At 41.9% G+C, this 14,956-nt stretch overlaps 1 protein-coding gene across 1 annotated transcript in view; it reads right to left on the bottom strand.

Annotated features, from left to right (window-relative positions):
* Positions 1-14,956, bottom strand: part of EDNRB (endothelin receptor type B) — a 29,556-nt gene that overhangs the window by 6,609 nt on the left and 7,991 nt on the right. Inside the window, exons 3-4 of the mRNA XM_069972332.1 lie at positions 4,775-4,887; positions 2,925-3,129 (exon numbers count right to left, since the gene is read on the bottom strand). Of these exons, the coding sequence (XP_069828433.1) occupies positions 2,925-3,129; positions 4,775-4,887 (318 nt within the window). The remainder of the gene's footprint in view (positions 1-2,924; positions 3,130-4,774; positions 4,888-14,956) is intronic.

The following is a 14,956-nucleotide window of genomic DNA, read 5'->3' on the forward strand; positions in this document are numbered from 1 at the left end:
TTCCTTTTTCAAGAGTCTCAAAAAAGGAACCAGTACGGTTTTAAAAAGCGTTGGATCTTTACAATAAACCATTTTATGTTTGGATACTTACTTTTCTTGGTTACCCGTGTTTGACCTGCACCCTGAGACCCTTGTTGGTGGCTGGAGGTTGTTTGCTTCCCTAACTGAGAGAATGGGCCTTCTTCCTCCTTCTCTGCTTCCTCCTGTGCAGGACCGTATTAACAGCTGCTGCTGCCCTAGGCACTAAACCTGAAGATGCCCCATCTTTGGGAGCGTGGTTTTGGAATCGCGTTTTTCATGGTTTTTAACTGCTTAAAACATACACAAATTTCCACATTGAATAAATGATTAGAGCCATCTCCATATTGTCCGAGGGAATTCTCACCACAGGATTGGTAGGTAATAGCTCCAGGCTCCACATTTACCACCGCTACACCAGACCTGACCAATACCACCATACTGTGACTGGATACCCCCCCCCCCCCCCCCCCCCCCCCCCCCCCTCAAAAAGACACCAGATTTACTGGCAAGTCTGAACAGGAGGTGGGAGATTTAAAAAAAATGTTTCCTTCCCCTTGCTCCCTGGTGTTGCCCCCCTGAAAGGTGCTGCCCTAGGCACCGGACCACGAGTGCCTAGTGGTAAATACAGCCCTGCTCCTGTGCCTCTATCACATCATTATAGCCTGAAGGGTTTTCTTGAGCAGGCATAAGATGGGGATGTGGTGCTAATGATAGTGTCTTCAGCGCTGACCATATAAGTGGCATATTGAAAGCACTGCAACACAGCACACATGTCCAGCATGGTTGCCTACTCATTGGTAGTGAATTGGTGTTGGTCCATGTTGCGACTCACTTGTGTTCTGCAGCTGAAAGTCCACTATAGCCTGCTGCTGTTTGCAGACTCTTTGCAACATATGTAACATGGAGTTTCAGTGTGTGGGGGTATTACATATGAGGAGTTGGGCTGGAAGGCCAAAGTTCTGCTGCAGACAAACTGCAGCAGGGTGAGAGCACCTCAAATGCACACACACCAGCCACACTTTCTGGAGCAGATGTGGTATATCAGGGTAATATGCCAGGAAGTTCTGCACCACCAAGTTCAACACATGTGGTGGTGGTAGGACATGTGTCAAGACCAATCCCACTTCCGGCCCAGTCACCACTAGATTAACCCACTGGACAGTTAGGGAGATGTAATGTCCTGAACAATGCTTAATGGTCCATGTATCGGTAGTAATGTGGACCTTGACACTGATAGTGTTACACAGTGTGCACAACTTGTTGGTGCAAGTAAAAGATTGCCTGCCTAGAAAAGTAGTTGCGGTTGGGAATGACATATTGTAGCAAAGCTGCTGCCATCAGTTTCTTGAATCTGTCTCCATCAGCCTGAATAGGACAGCAATTTTGCAATGCTACCATTCAGAACCAGGTCTCATAGATGTGAAGGGGCCGTAATTGCACTTTCTCTCTGAGGTTTGGGGGATGGAAAGCTGTAGGCTTCTCTGTGATGGGGTCCCACTATGCTGGTGGTGGTGGTGGTGTTGCTGTGACATCTTTTCTTGAGGGGAGAATGATGGCTGTGTCACTGGGGAGGAGGGTAATGAAGAGGCAGAGAGAACAGAAGCAGAAGAGGAATCAGAGGAGCCTAAGGTGTCCATTGATGGTCCCCTGCCCATTTGCACTACCTTTGCCACGGCCTCATCCTCCATCAAAAGTGGCTTGGCATCAATGCATTACAGGTCTTCAACTGGGGCAAAGATTGGCTTACTTAGTCAATGGCAGCAGAGTAATCAAAGTGCAATAGTGATGGCTCAATGAACTAGGACGCATACAGCAGAGGAGCGGGTGGAAGGCAACTACATGGAACTAAATTAATTCTACCAAAGCCTCCAACTGCTATTGAGTGACCTTTCGGCAAATGATATTGTGGCCTAATAAATGACACTGCAAACCCTGGCTCCTGCTTGCACCAGAGGAAGGTGTTACATTTTGTGGCGTAGTAGGCACAGATCTTCCACATCCCCTCCCTGCAGTAGCAGCTACATCATCATCATCAGCACCACGACCATGTCCCTTTGTAGCTTTGTTCATTTTTTTTGCTTAGCTGGGGCAACACTTATATTTATAAGTGAGGCAACAATTGAATGTATAAGCCCCACACTGATGCCCTTAAGGGGCTCAACAATCAATAATATAAGCCACCCAATGAAGGCTTAATTGAGTTGACTATTAAATAAATTAGCAACGTACTGATTGCCTAATTGAGTCAAGAATTGAATAAATTAGCCTAATTGAGTCTCAAATTATATAAATGTTCCACACACTGATAGCCTAACTGGCCCAGCGACTGTGTATATCAGCCATGCACTGATGACCTAAAACTGCCCCAACCCTTTTTCTAGTAAAGTTCAGCTTACCTCTAGGACAAGAAATATAACTAGTAAAACCAGAAAACAGAGTGCTACCCCTAAGGAAGTCTGAGGGACAGAACTCGTAGGGCTACATTCCCTGTTCATCCAATAGAACTGTATCATTATACGTGCTTTACTTACATTGACTGTTTGAATGTTCATATATACAGTATTTTCTTTCTTTTTTTTTGCTTGATTACTATATTGTTTACACATATAAATCTTTGCACTGTCACTTTTTTAAAGTCAGAAGTTATTGCACAATATTGTAATTTATAATTACCGCTATATGTTTCTTCCTTTGCTGCTCTATTCATATGTACTAAGGGCTGTACAGGTTTACACTGAGTTGTATTGGGAGCAGTGTATGAATATTTTTTTATTTTAGGTGTTTTTAACTTGTACTGTGGTAATTTCCTATATTTTAATAAAGAATTATACATTTATTCAATGGATGGCATGATGTGCAGCCCATTTGTATGTGCTACTTTCCTAGTTTCTTACACAGCTTACCTCTAGGAACAATGATGTTTGGCTTGGATAAAACATGCAGGTTTTCAATTCTTGTCCATTAAATTCATAATGATTAACATTAAAGCCCATGGCCTCTGGGATTGCCAGTATGAATGAAATAATCCATATAAATATAATTTCCAATATGGTCCATTTAGTAGCGAGATTCCCACCAACGTTATTCCAGGATGCAACTGCTCTGTACCTGATTAAAAAAAGATAAAGAGATGAGCACAATTTAAGCATACTCAATTCTGTCCAAGTCTGTCGCTGAAGAAGTTGGGTGCAACCCTAGGGCTGCCTGGAAAACATGGATACAGCCATTGGTTGTACTGTATCTATATTTTCCAGGACTCATGTCTAGTTCTTTAAAAATGTTAATCCAGCACACTAGCAATGTTCAGAAAACTTGGACTTAACAAAAATGGTCGAAGCAGAATTAAGTGGAAATTCTTAGAGGCCCTTGTGCTTTAGGTCAATGCTGTTCTATCATGCAAAATAATGTTTTTATAGAACATACTGTACATACAGTATCACTCAACTTTATGTATAAGCCCATATTTCTTTAATGGGTTTCAAGACATGTACGATATCCATATTATCTGAATTCAGTGTATCATGAAATGTATATGTATATCTTTTTCAGCCTGGGCGTCATCCCACTGAAGTCAACCCAATTCTGCCCTTCCCGTGTGCACGCCACACCAACGGCCATTTTTCCACATACGACAAGTTGATTATTTGCGGCTGCTAATGCAGGAACAACGGCTGCTGTTCCCGCTCTGTCCACACAATGTATGGCTATTCTGACGACTGTACATTGCATGGACTGTAATGGTTAATTGGATTGCAGGCACACCCAAATGTGCCCACAATCTAAATAAAATAAAGTAATGTTCCTGCGTCCCATATGGTAACATCGGCAGCAGGAGCTTGTCAAACATGCCATTTGACATGGCAAACAATGTTCATGATACACAGCGGCCATTGTTTTTACATAGTTTGAATATAGCCTATGTTGTGAGCTAAAGTAACCACCCAAAATATATCTTTTATATTTAAATGCAAACTCTATTCCTTAGTATAAAATGACCACTCATTTATATTTACTTTTTAAGGCTATGTTCACACAACATACCTTTTATAAAAAGAACCACCGTTGTTTTCATAATGAAATGATTTGTATTGAAGTCAATGCAAACAACCACCATTTTTCACACAATGTAGTGAAAAACAGTTGTTGTTTGATGGAGCCGCAAAAATAATGAACACGTCATTTTTTTGTTGCTGCTGTATTTAGTTGTTCGCACACAGTACTTTTTTTTTTTTTACCTGTCCTTTGCTTTAAAGTCAATGAGCTAAAATAATGTTCCTATAGCTGATATTGCAATGTCAGCTGAAGGAAGATGCTAAAGAATGGTCGTGGTTGGTACAGCATGGGAACATAGCCTAAAAGTTATATACTTAGAAATATGTATATATTTATATTTTATATATTTAAATATATATATATATATATATATATATATATATATATATATATATATATAAATAAATATTATACAATAAATCACACTAAAGAAATATAAACTGGATCTGGAATAATGTGATTGTAGTATTAATAATAATGGTAGGCTCCTTAGAAGTTATATATTTTGTTTTTATATTAAAATACAAGAAAATATAGAACACAGTATCAATTATGTAAACAGTATAAAGATCATAAAAAATGCATATAAAAATATTAAAAACATAAAAGACATAAGACTATCTGTATCTTATTTACAGCCTTATTTACAGTCTTATGTCTTATGTATTCTCCAATTTGATACAGTAGGAGAAATGATTACCTGTCAATACTGAGGGCACATAGGCTCAGACCTGTGATCCCAACAGAAGTCTTTTGCAGGAATGGAACAAGTTTGCAGATTTCAACTCCAAGGTCCCATTTATTGGAAAATAGCTTAAAAAAAAAAAGATAAGAATTGGTTTTAGGATTCATTCTCTGTCCTTAAATTCAAATAAGTGTGGGCCGATCACATCAAGTTCCTATCACTTCTATCCACTATCGGTTCCTTTTTCTTGATTGTATTGACAGCTTCTGTGCTGTAGTGGATGGAAATGCTTGCCACTTCACTTTAGATAAGTCTGCTTGACTCACAAGCAGAGGACTATAAATCTAAAGCTTTGCCTGTGAAAGGGATTTCTACTCCCTACTTGGTGCTGCCATAAGTTGCACTATGTGAAACAGATTCCCTTTGAATACTGTAATATACTGTAGATCTAATGGTAAAATACTTTCTGGTCACTGACAGCGGCATTTAAATGGCTTTTTTTGGCACTCAGGTGGTATTATATTCTCTGGATTTTTTGGATTTAGGGTATGGAAAAAGCTGCAGATTGAGACACTGCGTAGATTATGTTGCTAATTTACAGACCTTTTTGTTTTAATATCTTTTTTGTAATCTGTTGGGTGTCTGCACTCTTTTGAATGTCCAGTTATGCTTTTGCTATGGGGCCACATGATTTCTAGTTTACGCCTTTTAATACTGAAACATCATACAGACCGGACAAGCATGTGGAATTCTCTGCCGCGGAATCCCGCCAGCCGCCTTGTCATACTGGCAGCCTATGGGAGGCTTGCACGCCTCCTCTCTCTGCACGTAAGAATGGACATGTCAATTCTTCCGAGCTGAGAGGTGCAGAGAAAGAAGAATTGACATATCCATTCTTCCGTGCGGCGAGAGGATGCGCGCAAGCCTCCTATATACTGCCAGTATAACACGGAGGCTGACGGGACTCAGTGGCAGAGAATTCTGCTACGGAATTGCACCAGTTTTACTTCGTGTGAACTGGCCCTGCTGAGAAAGCATATCACCTTCTGGGAAACCTCCTAAATTAAAACTAATACATGAAAATGTTCTCAGATATATATTCGATTAGTGGGGTATTTCCTCTGTAATTTAGTAATAAAGGAGTTTGACTGTGAAAACCCACCGTTTTGGACACCAGCACAAAGTTGTCTACAGCCATTTCATTAGTATGTTTTGTTACTGGATGTAAACTATATTTTTACTGTGTAATGTGGCTGACTTTTATGAATCTAAGCCTTCCTCTTCACCATTTCCAGCTGATATACAGTAAACACTCTAGACACAGCTCAGCTAAAGAACCGCAGCATATAGCAGCCATTTGACCAGTGACAGCAGTCACAGTTCAGACCAGGCCTCTATATACCACCTCTATATACTGTCTGCTGTGGCTGTAGACAGCAGAGAGAAAATGTTGAGGTTTAGAAAGAGTAAAGCTGTTCCTCCTCATCTCCTTCCAATGAGTATAACTGCTATAATGCTGCCTCTTTGAGCAATTATACGACTATGATACTGCCCCATTTGCTCCTTATATGCTTTTTTTATTTGGTAGCTATGTGTTTATTATTAAAAGGTGTACAGTATTATCATGCATAGCGAATTGTCTTATCATAGATGTGGGGGATGGGCCACAGGACTGTAGCTATGAACTTTCTTATGACCATGTCTTGTTGCTTCATTTAACAGATTTGGCATTTTATAGTGACCTCTAGTAGTTCTAGAACTTCCAGTAGGCTATGCTAATGTTTAAAATGCAAGAACACTTTGTAGATCAAAGCCCCTTCCTTTAATGTGTAGTAAAGCAGCATTCATCTGATATAGTGCAACTGAACATTAAAAGCCTGCTGTGAAAATTTTATACTCTTACCTCATGTCTCCTTTTTTATTTTTAGTGTTTGGCATGCTGTTTAAAGTCGAGCTGTTTAGTAACCATATAGTAATAATGATATATTGGCATAGCGAATGTAAATGAAAAAAAGTTGCATGTGCAGTTACACAGGGATCCTGAAAGAAACGGGACCCAGGGTAAACTTAAAAAATAATGGTGTGTATATTACATATTAAAACAAAATTACCACCTTAATGGCAATAATATGTTTTACATGCCGCCTTATCCTTGCCACTGTGCTCAATCAGCTGTTGTGGTCCATTTTTGAATCGATGTGCTGGTTCCCATGATTTTTGCTGGTATTCAGAAATTCAAATGAGGTCTGTTATTCACTGGAGGTGGGCCTGCGACCCCAGTGCAAAGATATCACCTTCCTCCAGGTGATGTACACTTTCTATTCTTACAAAGCGCTGGCTTTAGTTTCCTGTCCGACTTGGCCTGGCTTTGCAGCCTGTTCTCGAGCACCAAACTGCTCCCACTAGCATACATAGTCCATCTTCATTGGTGCATAGAGTGGGGTATGAGCCTGCACAGTAGGACTCATAACCCGCTCTCATGATGGCGCTCGAGAACAGGCTGCAGAGCAGGAAAGGAAACTGAAGGCAGGGCTTAATAAGAAGACAAAGTGTGTGCTACAATGGGGGAGGAGATATCTTTGCACTGGGGGTGCCCCCAGTGCATAATGGACTTCATTTGCATTTCTGAATATCGACAAAGATCATGGAAAGTAGACAACTGATTCAAAATAGGATCACATGAGATGATTCAGCGCAGTGATGCTGATAGCGGGTATGTAAAACCTACTATTGTCCTTAAGGTGGTACATTTGCTTTAAGGACTACACTCGTTCCCATTTCCAGTATATCTCACAATGACAGTGGTACCCTGAACAGAAATTCTTTCCAAGGAGTCATTGATGAGGGGAACAGTCATTAAAATGGGAAATAAGTACCCCATGATATTCTTATATAGGGGCCCTCTGTAAATGTCCACCCCTGGATAGTTGTCTTTTGTATTGTGGTCCTCACATTCTTGTATCTTAATAGTTACAGAAACACAAAAATCTTTCATATGAAAGCCTGCAGCAAAAAGAATAAAATGGCACCTGTGTTTTTGGCTTTAAAATGATGGCTGCACATGGCCTTTGGATCAGTGGTTGCACATCTCTGGCAGATGTGTAACCAGATTGTTGTGCTGTAGGGTATCCGAATTCCACTAATGCTATTGAACAAACCAATGTGCTAATTATTAAATATTATGGTTTGTAAAAACCTGCAGCGATAATTTCCAGCATGGCATTCTTCAAGAGATTGTTATCTTTGTGACAATGTAGCCAAGGAAATGATTGCAATTATCTCCAGAAACATGTTTTCTATTTACACAGCTTGTTATTTTTGGGCAATGTCTATGGATTTACTCATTCTGTTTCTAATTACTCAATATAGCAGTTAGTCATAAATCATATGGCAGACCATATACGTGTGTTAGATTTTATTGCACGATAAAACAGTAGTGGGAGAGTATTAACCGTATTGCATTATCTACAGTTGTCACATAAACGTGTTTTTCTTTAGATTCATAGCAGTGACTCCATAGGTAATAGCTCCACACTGTATGTAACACTGTGGTACATCCTCACTGAAGTCCAAAGAAAGATGAGTTAGGTTGTTGGGTACAGTTGGTGTCATACTAACAGTTCATGGAAACCATGGTGGGTGTGGGTCAACTATTGTGAATTTGTCAATATGCATTGTGTTGGATAGACATTATCATTAGAACTACAACCCTTAAAGGACAACTCCGGCCAAAAGTATTTTTTGATATGTTACTTATGGAAAGTTAGACAAATTTCTAATATAAACTAAACATAAAGTGCTATTTCCCTCAATTTAGTAGTTCAATTTTTCTAAAAACCAGTGACGTCACGAACCGAACCAGAGCAGGGCTGGGTGTAATTACTATGAAGCGTCCAGCAGGGGCGCAGTGTATGGAGAAATTCCATAGTAAGAATAACTATCACAAGTGCCAGCAGCCCCATCCACGGCACATAGGATTGGGCTACTGGCACTTGTGGTGCAGCTGCCCCCGTTCCAGCAGCCCCCAAGCAAACATCCCCACCACTTAAAGACCCCCAAACTACCCCTATCAGAAGTGCCATCAGCCCCGTCCACAGCGCTTAGGATGGGGCTGGTGGCACTTGTAGTGCGGCTGCCCCCTCTCTCTTTCCTCCCCCTCCACTCCACAGGACAGTAGACCCCAGACCAGCCACCCCCCCCCTAAAACCCCCAAACTTCCTTATTCAGGAGTGCCAGCAGCCCCGTCCACGGCGCATAGGACGGGGCTGCTGACACTTGTAGTGCGGCTCCTGCCCCCCCCCCTGCGTGACAGCAGACCTCAGACCAGTGCCCCCCCCCTCCAACCCTCAAAGGACCCCCATAGCTTACCCCTGCACAGCCTCTTCCCCCGGTGCCCCCCAATCCGCACACAGAGGAGATACACATCCTCCTGTGCTGCGGCATGTCCCCGCTCTGTCTCCCGTACAGCAGCAGCGGAAGAGAGACAGAGCGGGGAGATGCCGCAGCACAGGAGGATGTGTATCTCCTCTGTGTGCAGATTGGGGGGCACCGGGGGAAGAGGCTGTGCAGGGGTAAGCTATGGGGGCCCTTGGGGGGGGGTCCGCTGGCCTGAGGTCTGCTGTCGCGCAGGGGGAGGGGGCAGGAGCCGCACTACAAGTGTCAGCAGCCCCGTCTTATGCGCCATGGACGGGGCTGCTGGCACTCCTGAATAAGGAAGTTTGGGGGTTTTAGGGGGGGTGGGTGGCTGGTCTGGGGTCTACTGTCCTGTGGAGGGGGGGGAAGAGAGAGGGGGCAGCCACACTACAAGTGCCACCAGCCCTGTCCTAAGCGCTGTGGACGGGGCTGATGGCACTTCTGATAGGGGTAGTTTGGGGGTCTTTAAGTGGTGGGGGCTGCTGGCACGGGGGCAGCTGCACCACAAGTGCCAGCAGCCCCATCCTATGTGCCGTAAATGGGGCTGCTTGCACTTGTGATAGTTATTCTTACTATGGAATTTCTCCATACACTGCATCCCTGCTGGACGCTTCATAGGAATTACACCCAGCCCTGCTCTGGTTCGGTTCGTGACGTCACTGGTTTTTAAAAAAAATTGAAGTCTGCCTGATCTTCTAAATTGAGGGAAATGGCACTTTATGTGCATTTCCCATAATTAGTGTATATTAGAAATTTGTCTAACTTTCCATAAGTAATAACATATCAAAAAACTGTTTTGGCCAGACTTATCCTTTAATATCACCTGGTAATGATAAAGCCCATCTAAGCATCTGATGTCCCTTATACCCCTTTTCTGGGAATTCTGGGAACAATATTAGCTTTTTTGCGATAATTGAATTGTAGTAGCTAGTATTATTGGGGTAATCTCAAGATTTAAGATCTCCTATTCACATCCTCCTATCAGCTACTGTATTTGAAAGTGAATGGAGTTGTGGCTGAGCATGCATGCTGTCACTCCATTTACTAATGGGACAAAAGACTTTGTCCCCCTGATCGGTAGAAGTCCCAGCAGTCAGAGCCTGGCCAATCGACTAGATATCCTCTACTTTGTGTATGCATCTTTGCTTATCACAGTTCATTGCATTTTCCAGCTGACAACTATAACGTATATCTAATAAGCTAATATAGTATTGTAGACTAAACAAACTAGAAAGTGAGCTCCTGGAGATCAGGATGGTACTTATTGTTCTTAAAAAACAAACAAACAAAAAACAATTATTGACATTTTGCGCAGATATCAGCTCCAACCGCACCAAGAATATAGGGGGACATTTATCAAGATTGTCGTACAAGTATTCCAGTCTTAAATAAAGCCCCACCCCCAATTTTCTGGACAGATTTTCTAAGAGGTACAAGCCTCTTAGCAAATCCGTCAGGCCCTGCACCTGGCACAGGTGCAACAAATCCACACCTACTCAGGAGCAGATGTAGACTTGTGCTATGATTAACGCCTTCTCCCTGCCTTGCCAGGTACTTTTGCCTGTGAGTGGGTGGGGATGCGCCCTGTGTGCACCATGGAAAATAGGCAAATCTGCATTTTACACCAGGGGCACATTTTGAATTTGCATTATGGATGCTCTTTTATTATTTCTTCTTAGATATCACAAAGACAAGTCAAAAGGTGTATGCTTCCCTTCCCGGTTTACATGCTCAATCGGACTCAGGAGACTGCATGAGACAGATTCTATAGAATAGCTATATATTAAAGCCCTTCTCTTATCTAGCGATTGGTGATGGTATAGACACTGAGACCCCGACTGATAAAATCTTTTGACATGTTTGCCTGATATGTCAAAATATTATGAGGTCCAATAGCACCATGGAGCTTAGTCCAACGGAGGCCAAATAGAGCAAGGGATGCACGCCAACAATCCAAATTAAGGCGTCCAACAGCATCCAGTATAGTGCAAACGAATCCTCAAAATGTATTGCATTTACAAGTACAAAAAAGTGATGTTTTTACTCAAGCTTTACAAAGACTAAAGACAAGCTTCTTTGGATTTGTTGGAATTTTTTTTTTTTTTTTTTTTAAGATGAGCACTGGAGAGTGGGCTTAGGCTGGGTTCACACTGCCTTTTTGTAGTCTGGTTTTAAATGATTACTTTTAACATACACAAAATTATGGTCAACCAGGTTTTTGTGTACACAAAAGAAAAAAAAAAAACATATTCCATTTTGACCCTTTTTTGGGAGGGGGGGGGGGGGAAGTCAAAGGAAAAAATGATCCAAACGGATTGCACACAATTTTTCATCCTTTTTTTTTCCCCTCATAAAATGGACTGCAAAAACGCAGAGTGAACCCAGCCTTATTGTCAGGACTGTATCTTTGCGGAGCATTATGCGCCCCTCGGCTCGTGCTGTGCAGCCGAGAAGGCGCTGATTTTCTTGCATTCTGTTTCTGTGTTTTGTTTTGTAGTGTGTGAACACTGGTTATTTGCTCACCTTGAGAGACACACCCGACTTCACCTGCTGAGTTCTGTCTGGCCATGTCTGGGTTAATCTGTGTTTTGGTTCTGCTGTGACTGACAGGTCTTCCTGCCAGTGGATCTGTTTTGTTCTCAGCTGTCTGTGCTTGGAGATCAGGGGGATGGTCCAATTATGTTCTGGATCAGAACCCTGGCCTCCTATATAACTTCCTCAGTCTGGGATATCATTGCTGGTTATTGACTTAGTCTCTGCCTGCTTGAGTTCTGCTATTATCTGTCGTTTCTCAGACCCTTCTGCCTTGTGTTCTGACCATCCTTGCTAGCTGCCTGCCCCTGACCATATTGCTTGTTTTTTGACTCTGCTTATTGGATTGTGATTTTGTACTTTTGCTGCCCGATTTTTGTGACCCGGACTGTCGACTATTCTTCATTGTGTTTTGTCTGTCTGTCTTGTCTTTGTGTTCCACCTAGCCAGTGCAGGGACTGCCGCCCAGTTGCTCGCCGCCATCTTAGGGTGGATTGTGGCAAGTAGGTAGAGGACAGTGGACGGGGCTGAGCTTAGGGCTCACTGTCTTGTCTTGTCCTGCTGTCCGGTTCCTAACACTTATACAATATATTAATCAGTTTCACTTGCTTGTTCACCTGACAACACCCTAAAAAATCTGACCTGACTGATGAAATTTTTGGAAAAAAAGGGTCTACTGGTATGAGCAGTCCATTGCATACAATTTCTTAATTATTGTTGGCTAAATTAGTGCGAACTGCCTATTTCAGTTAACATTTAGGGGTATGGGCAGCATAATAGTCAATACTTCCTAAAAAAAGGTATTCAAACTAGCTTTCCTCCAGCAAGAATAAAAATGTCTCTTCATATTTACCTATGGCTATGTTAGAATAACACCGTCCATTGCATAGCACCGTCCATTGCTAGACACTGAATTGAAATGCTAGCACCGTCTGGTGTGTCAACAATTCAACTAAACATTGACTATGGCGGCCGTACTTTACATTGTGTGAACAGCGTCCATGAATTATAGGCATGCTCATTATTTTAACATCCATTTTAAAGATCGAACGTTAAAATAACGAAGTGGGAACACAGCGGGCGGGACTGCATTAAATTTAATATAATGCTGCTGCTGCAGAAAAGTACGGGTGCTGATTTCATTGTAATCAGCAGACGTTCTTTAAAGAAAAAAAAAACAATGTTGTGTGAATATAGCCTATAGGTTTCTACCCTGGTTATATGATCTAGTAAAGAGCCTTAAAATTATATTTAGTCATTTAATCCAAGCCAGAGTTTTCTTTTAAAGGAAGATACACACATCTATTCCCAGCTACACACATCTATTGCCCCTCATCAGTACAAAGCAGAGTACAGGCTGGATGGATAAGAAGCCTCTGACATGTCATAGGGGGGACTAAGAATACTGTTGTGCTGCTCAGTGTTGATGTTAAGCAGTTAAATTTCATGACTTCCAGCCTTTATCCTGTTGAGTAACACTCAATAAAACATTTAAGACTCCAAGTATATTCACCAGCAGATTGTGACATTAATAGGGTGAGACTACAATATGTATGTTAGGAATTGTTTTACAATGTACTTTTTGTCTTTGTCTTTTTGCTGAAGTGTATAATATACTGATCTAATATTGAACTGATCCTAACAATTTACCGCAATGTAAAACATTAGAGCCCATGGGTCTAAATCATGACTATGTAACTTCAGTTTTATTGTATGAAATACTAATAACACAATTTCTTCACATTGCATAAAAGGAGCTAAAGATACCTATGAAACAGCAGTAAAACTTATTGGAGGATATTTATCTTTTCATACCAGAGAAAAGTAGCACATTTTTTAACCTCTTCCAGTTAGCAATGCAGCTATTTACATCAGCTGTGTAGCAGACCCTTGGATCTAATAACTGACACTGACATCGGTGGCAGTCTTTTAACCATTTCAGTGCTGCAGTGTAATGTGATTACGGCACTGAATGGGCTGAATGACAGGATTTGCAACTGACAGCTGTCTGATCGGCACCCCCACAACATAATTGTGAGGTGCTAATGGGTCACTTAACAAGCCAGACATCTATACCTAACCTCCATTGCTCCTAAAGTGCAGGTAAGGGGGTGCAGGAACATAATAAAAAGAGCATATTTACCTATACACTGCTGACCTACCGATTACTTGGCATCACTTATCCATTCCTGCCAGTCGTTGGTGTCCTGCAGCTCCTTCAGCTGCAACGTCATGTACTCACGTAAGACACCGCTGAAGTCACTGATTAGCTGAGTGGGAAATCTCTCAGCCAGGCTGTAACGTTGCAGCTGGAGGAGCTGGGTACGTAACATACCTGGCTGCAGGCTGAGAATGACATCCAGCGGCTGAGAGCCGCAGGTGACATTGGTGAAACGCGGGCATGTGGACAGGTAAGTATGTTTTCTCCATTATGTTCCCACACACCCCTGCTTGCTTGAGATTTTTAACTTTGGTGGGACTTCTCCCTCAATGAATCTGCCGAGATGAATGGGAGTAGGGAGTTAAATTTTTATTTGAGCATTGTATTGCCCCCCCAAAAGTTATACAAATCACCAATATACACTTATTACATGAAATGCCTATAAAGTACTTTTTTCCCTGCACTTACTACTGCATCAAGGCTTCACTTCCTGGATAAAATAGTGATGTCACGACGCAACTCCTAGAGCTGTGTGGGCTGTGGCTGCTGGAGAGGATGATGGCAGGGGGATGCTCAGTGTCCCTCCAGTGCCCTGTGTCCCTCAGTGTCCCTCTGCCATCATCCTCTCCAGCAGCCACAGCCTGCACAGCCCTGGGACTTGGGTCGTGACATCACCATTTCATCCAGGAAGGGAAGCCTTGATGCAGTAGTAAGTGCTGGGAATAAAACACTTTATGTGCATTTCACGTAATAAGTGTATATTGGTGATTTGTATAACTTTTGGGGGGAAATACAATAGTTTAATAAAAATGTTTGCTGGAGTTCTCCTTTAAGATTGGTGTGTGATACGCCGGCCTTGGTAAAATTCCAAATTATCTTTCTAATTTTACTAAACACATCATTGGATACTGTGTTGTTTATGTGTTACTATATTACTGTCACATCATTATTGTGTTTTGTTTGTCTATTTAATGATGAAGGAATTCTCATTGCGTATATATGTTTGAGTTTAGGGATAAAAGCATCACATGTATTATTTTATGTAGCTATATGTTACTTCCTTGAATAAAGAAGAGGATTCTGCTAAAGTG

Source organism: Dendropsophus ebraccatus, chromosome 5, assembly GCF_027789765.1.
Source record: "Dendropsophus ebraccatus isolate aDenEbr1 chromosome 5, aDenEbr1.pat, whole genome shotgun sequence".
Taxonomy (NCBI): Eukaryota; Metazoa; Chordata; class Amphibia; order Anura; family Hylidae; genus Dendropsophus; species Dendropsophus ebraccatus.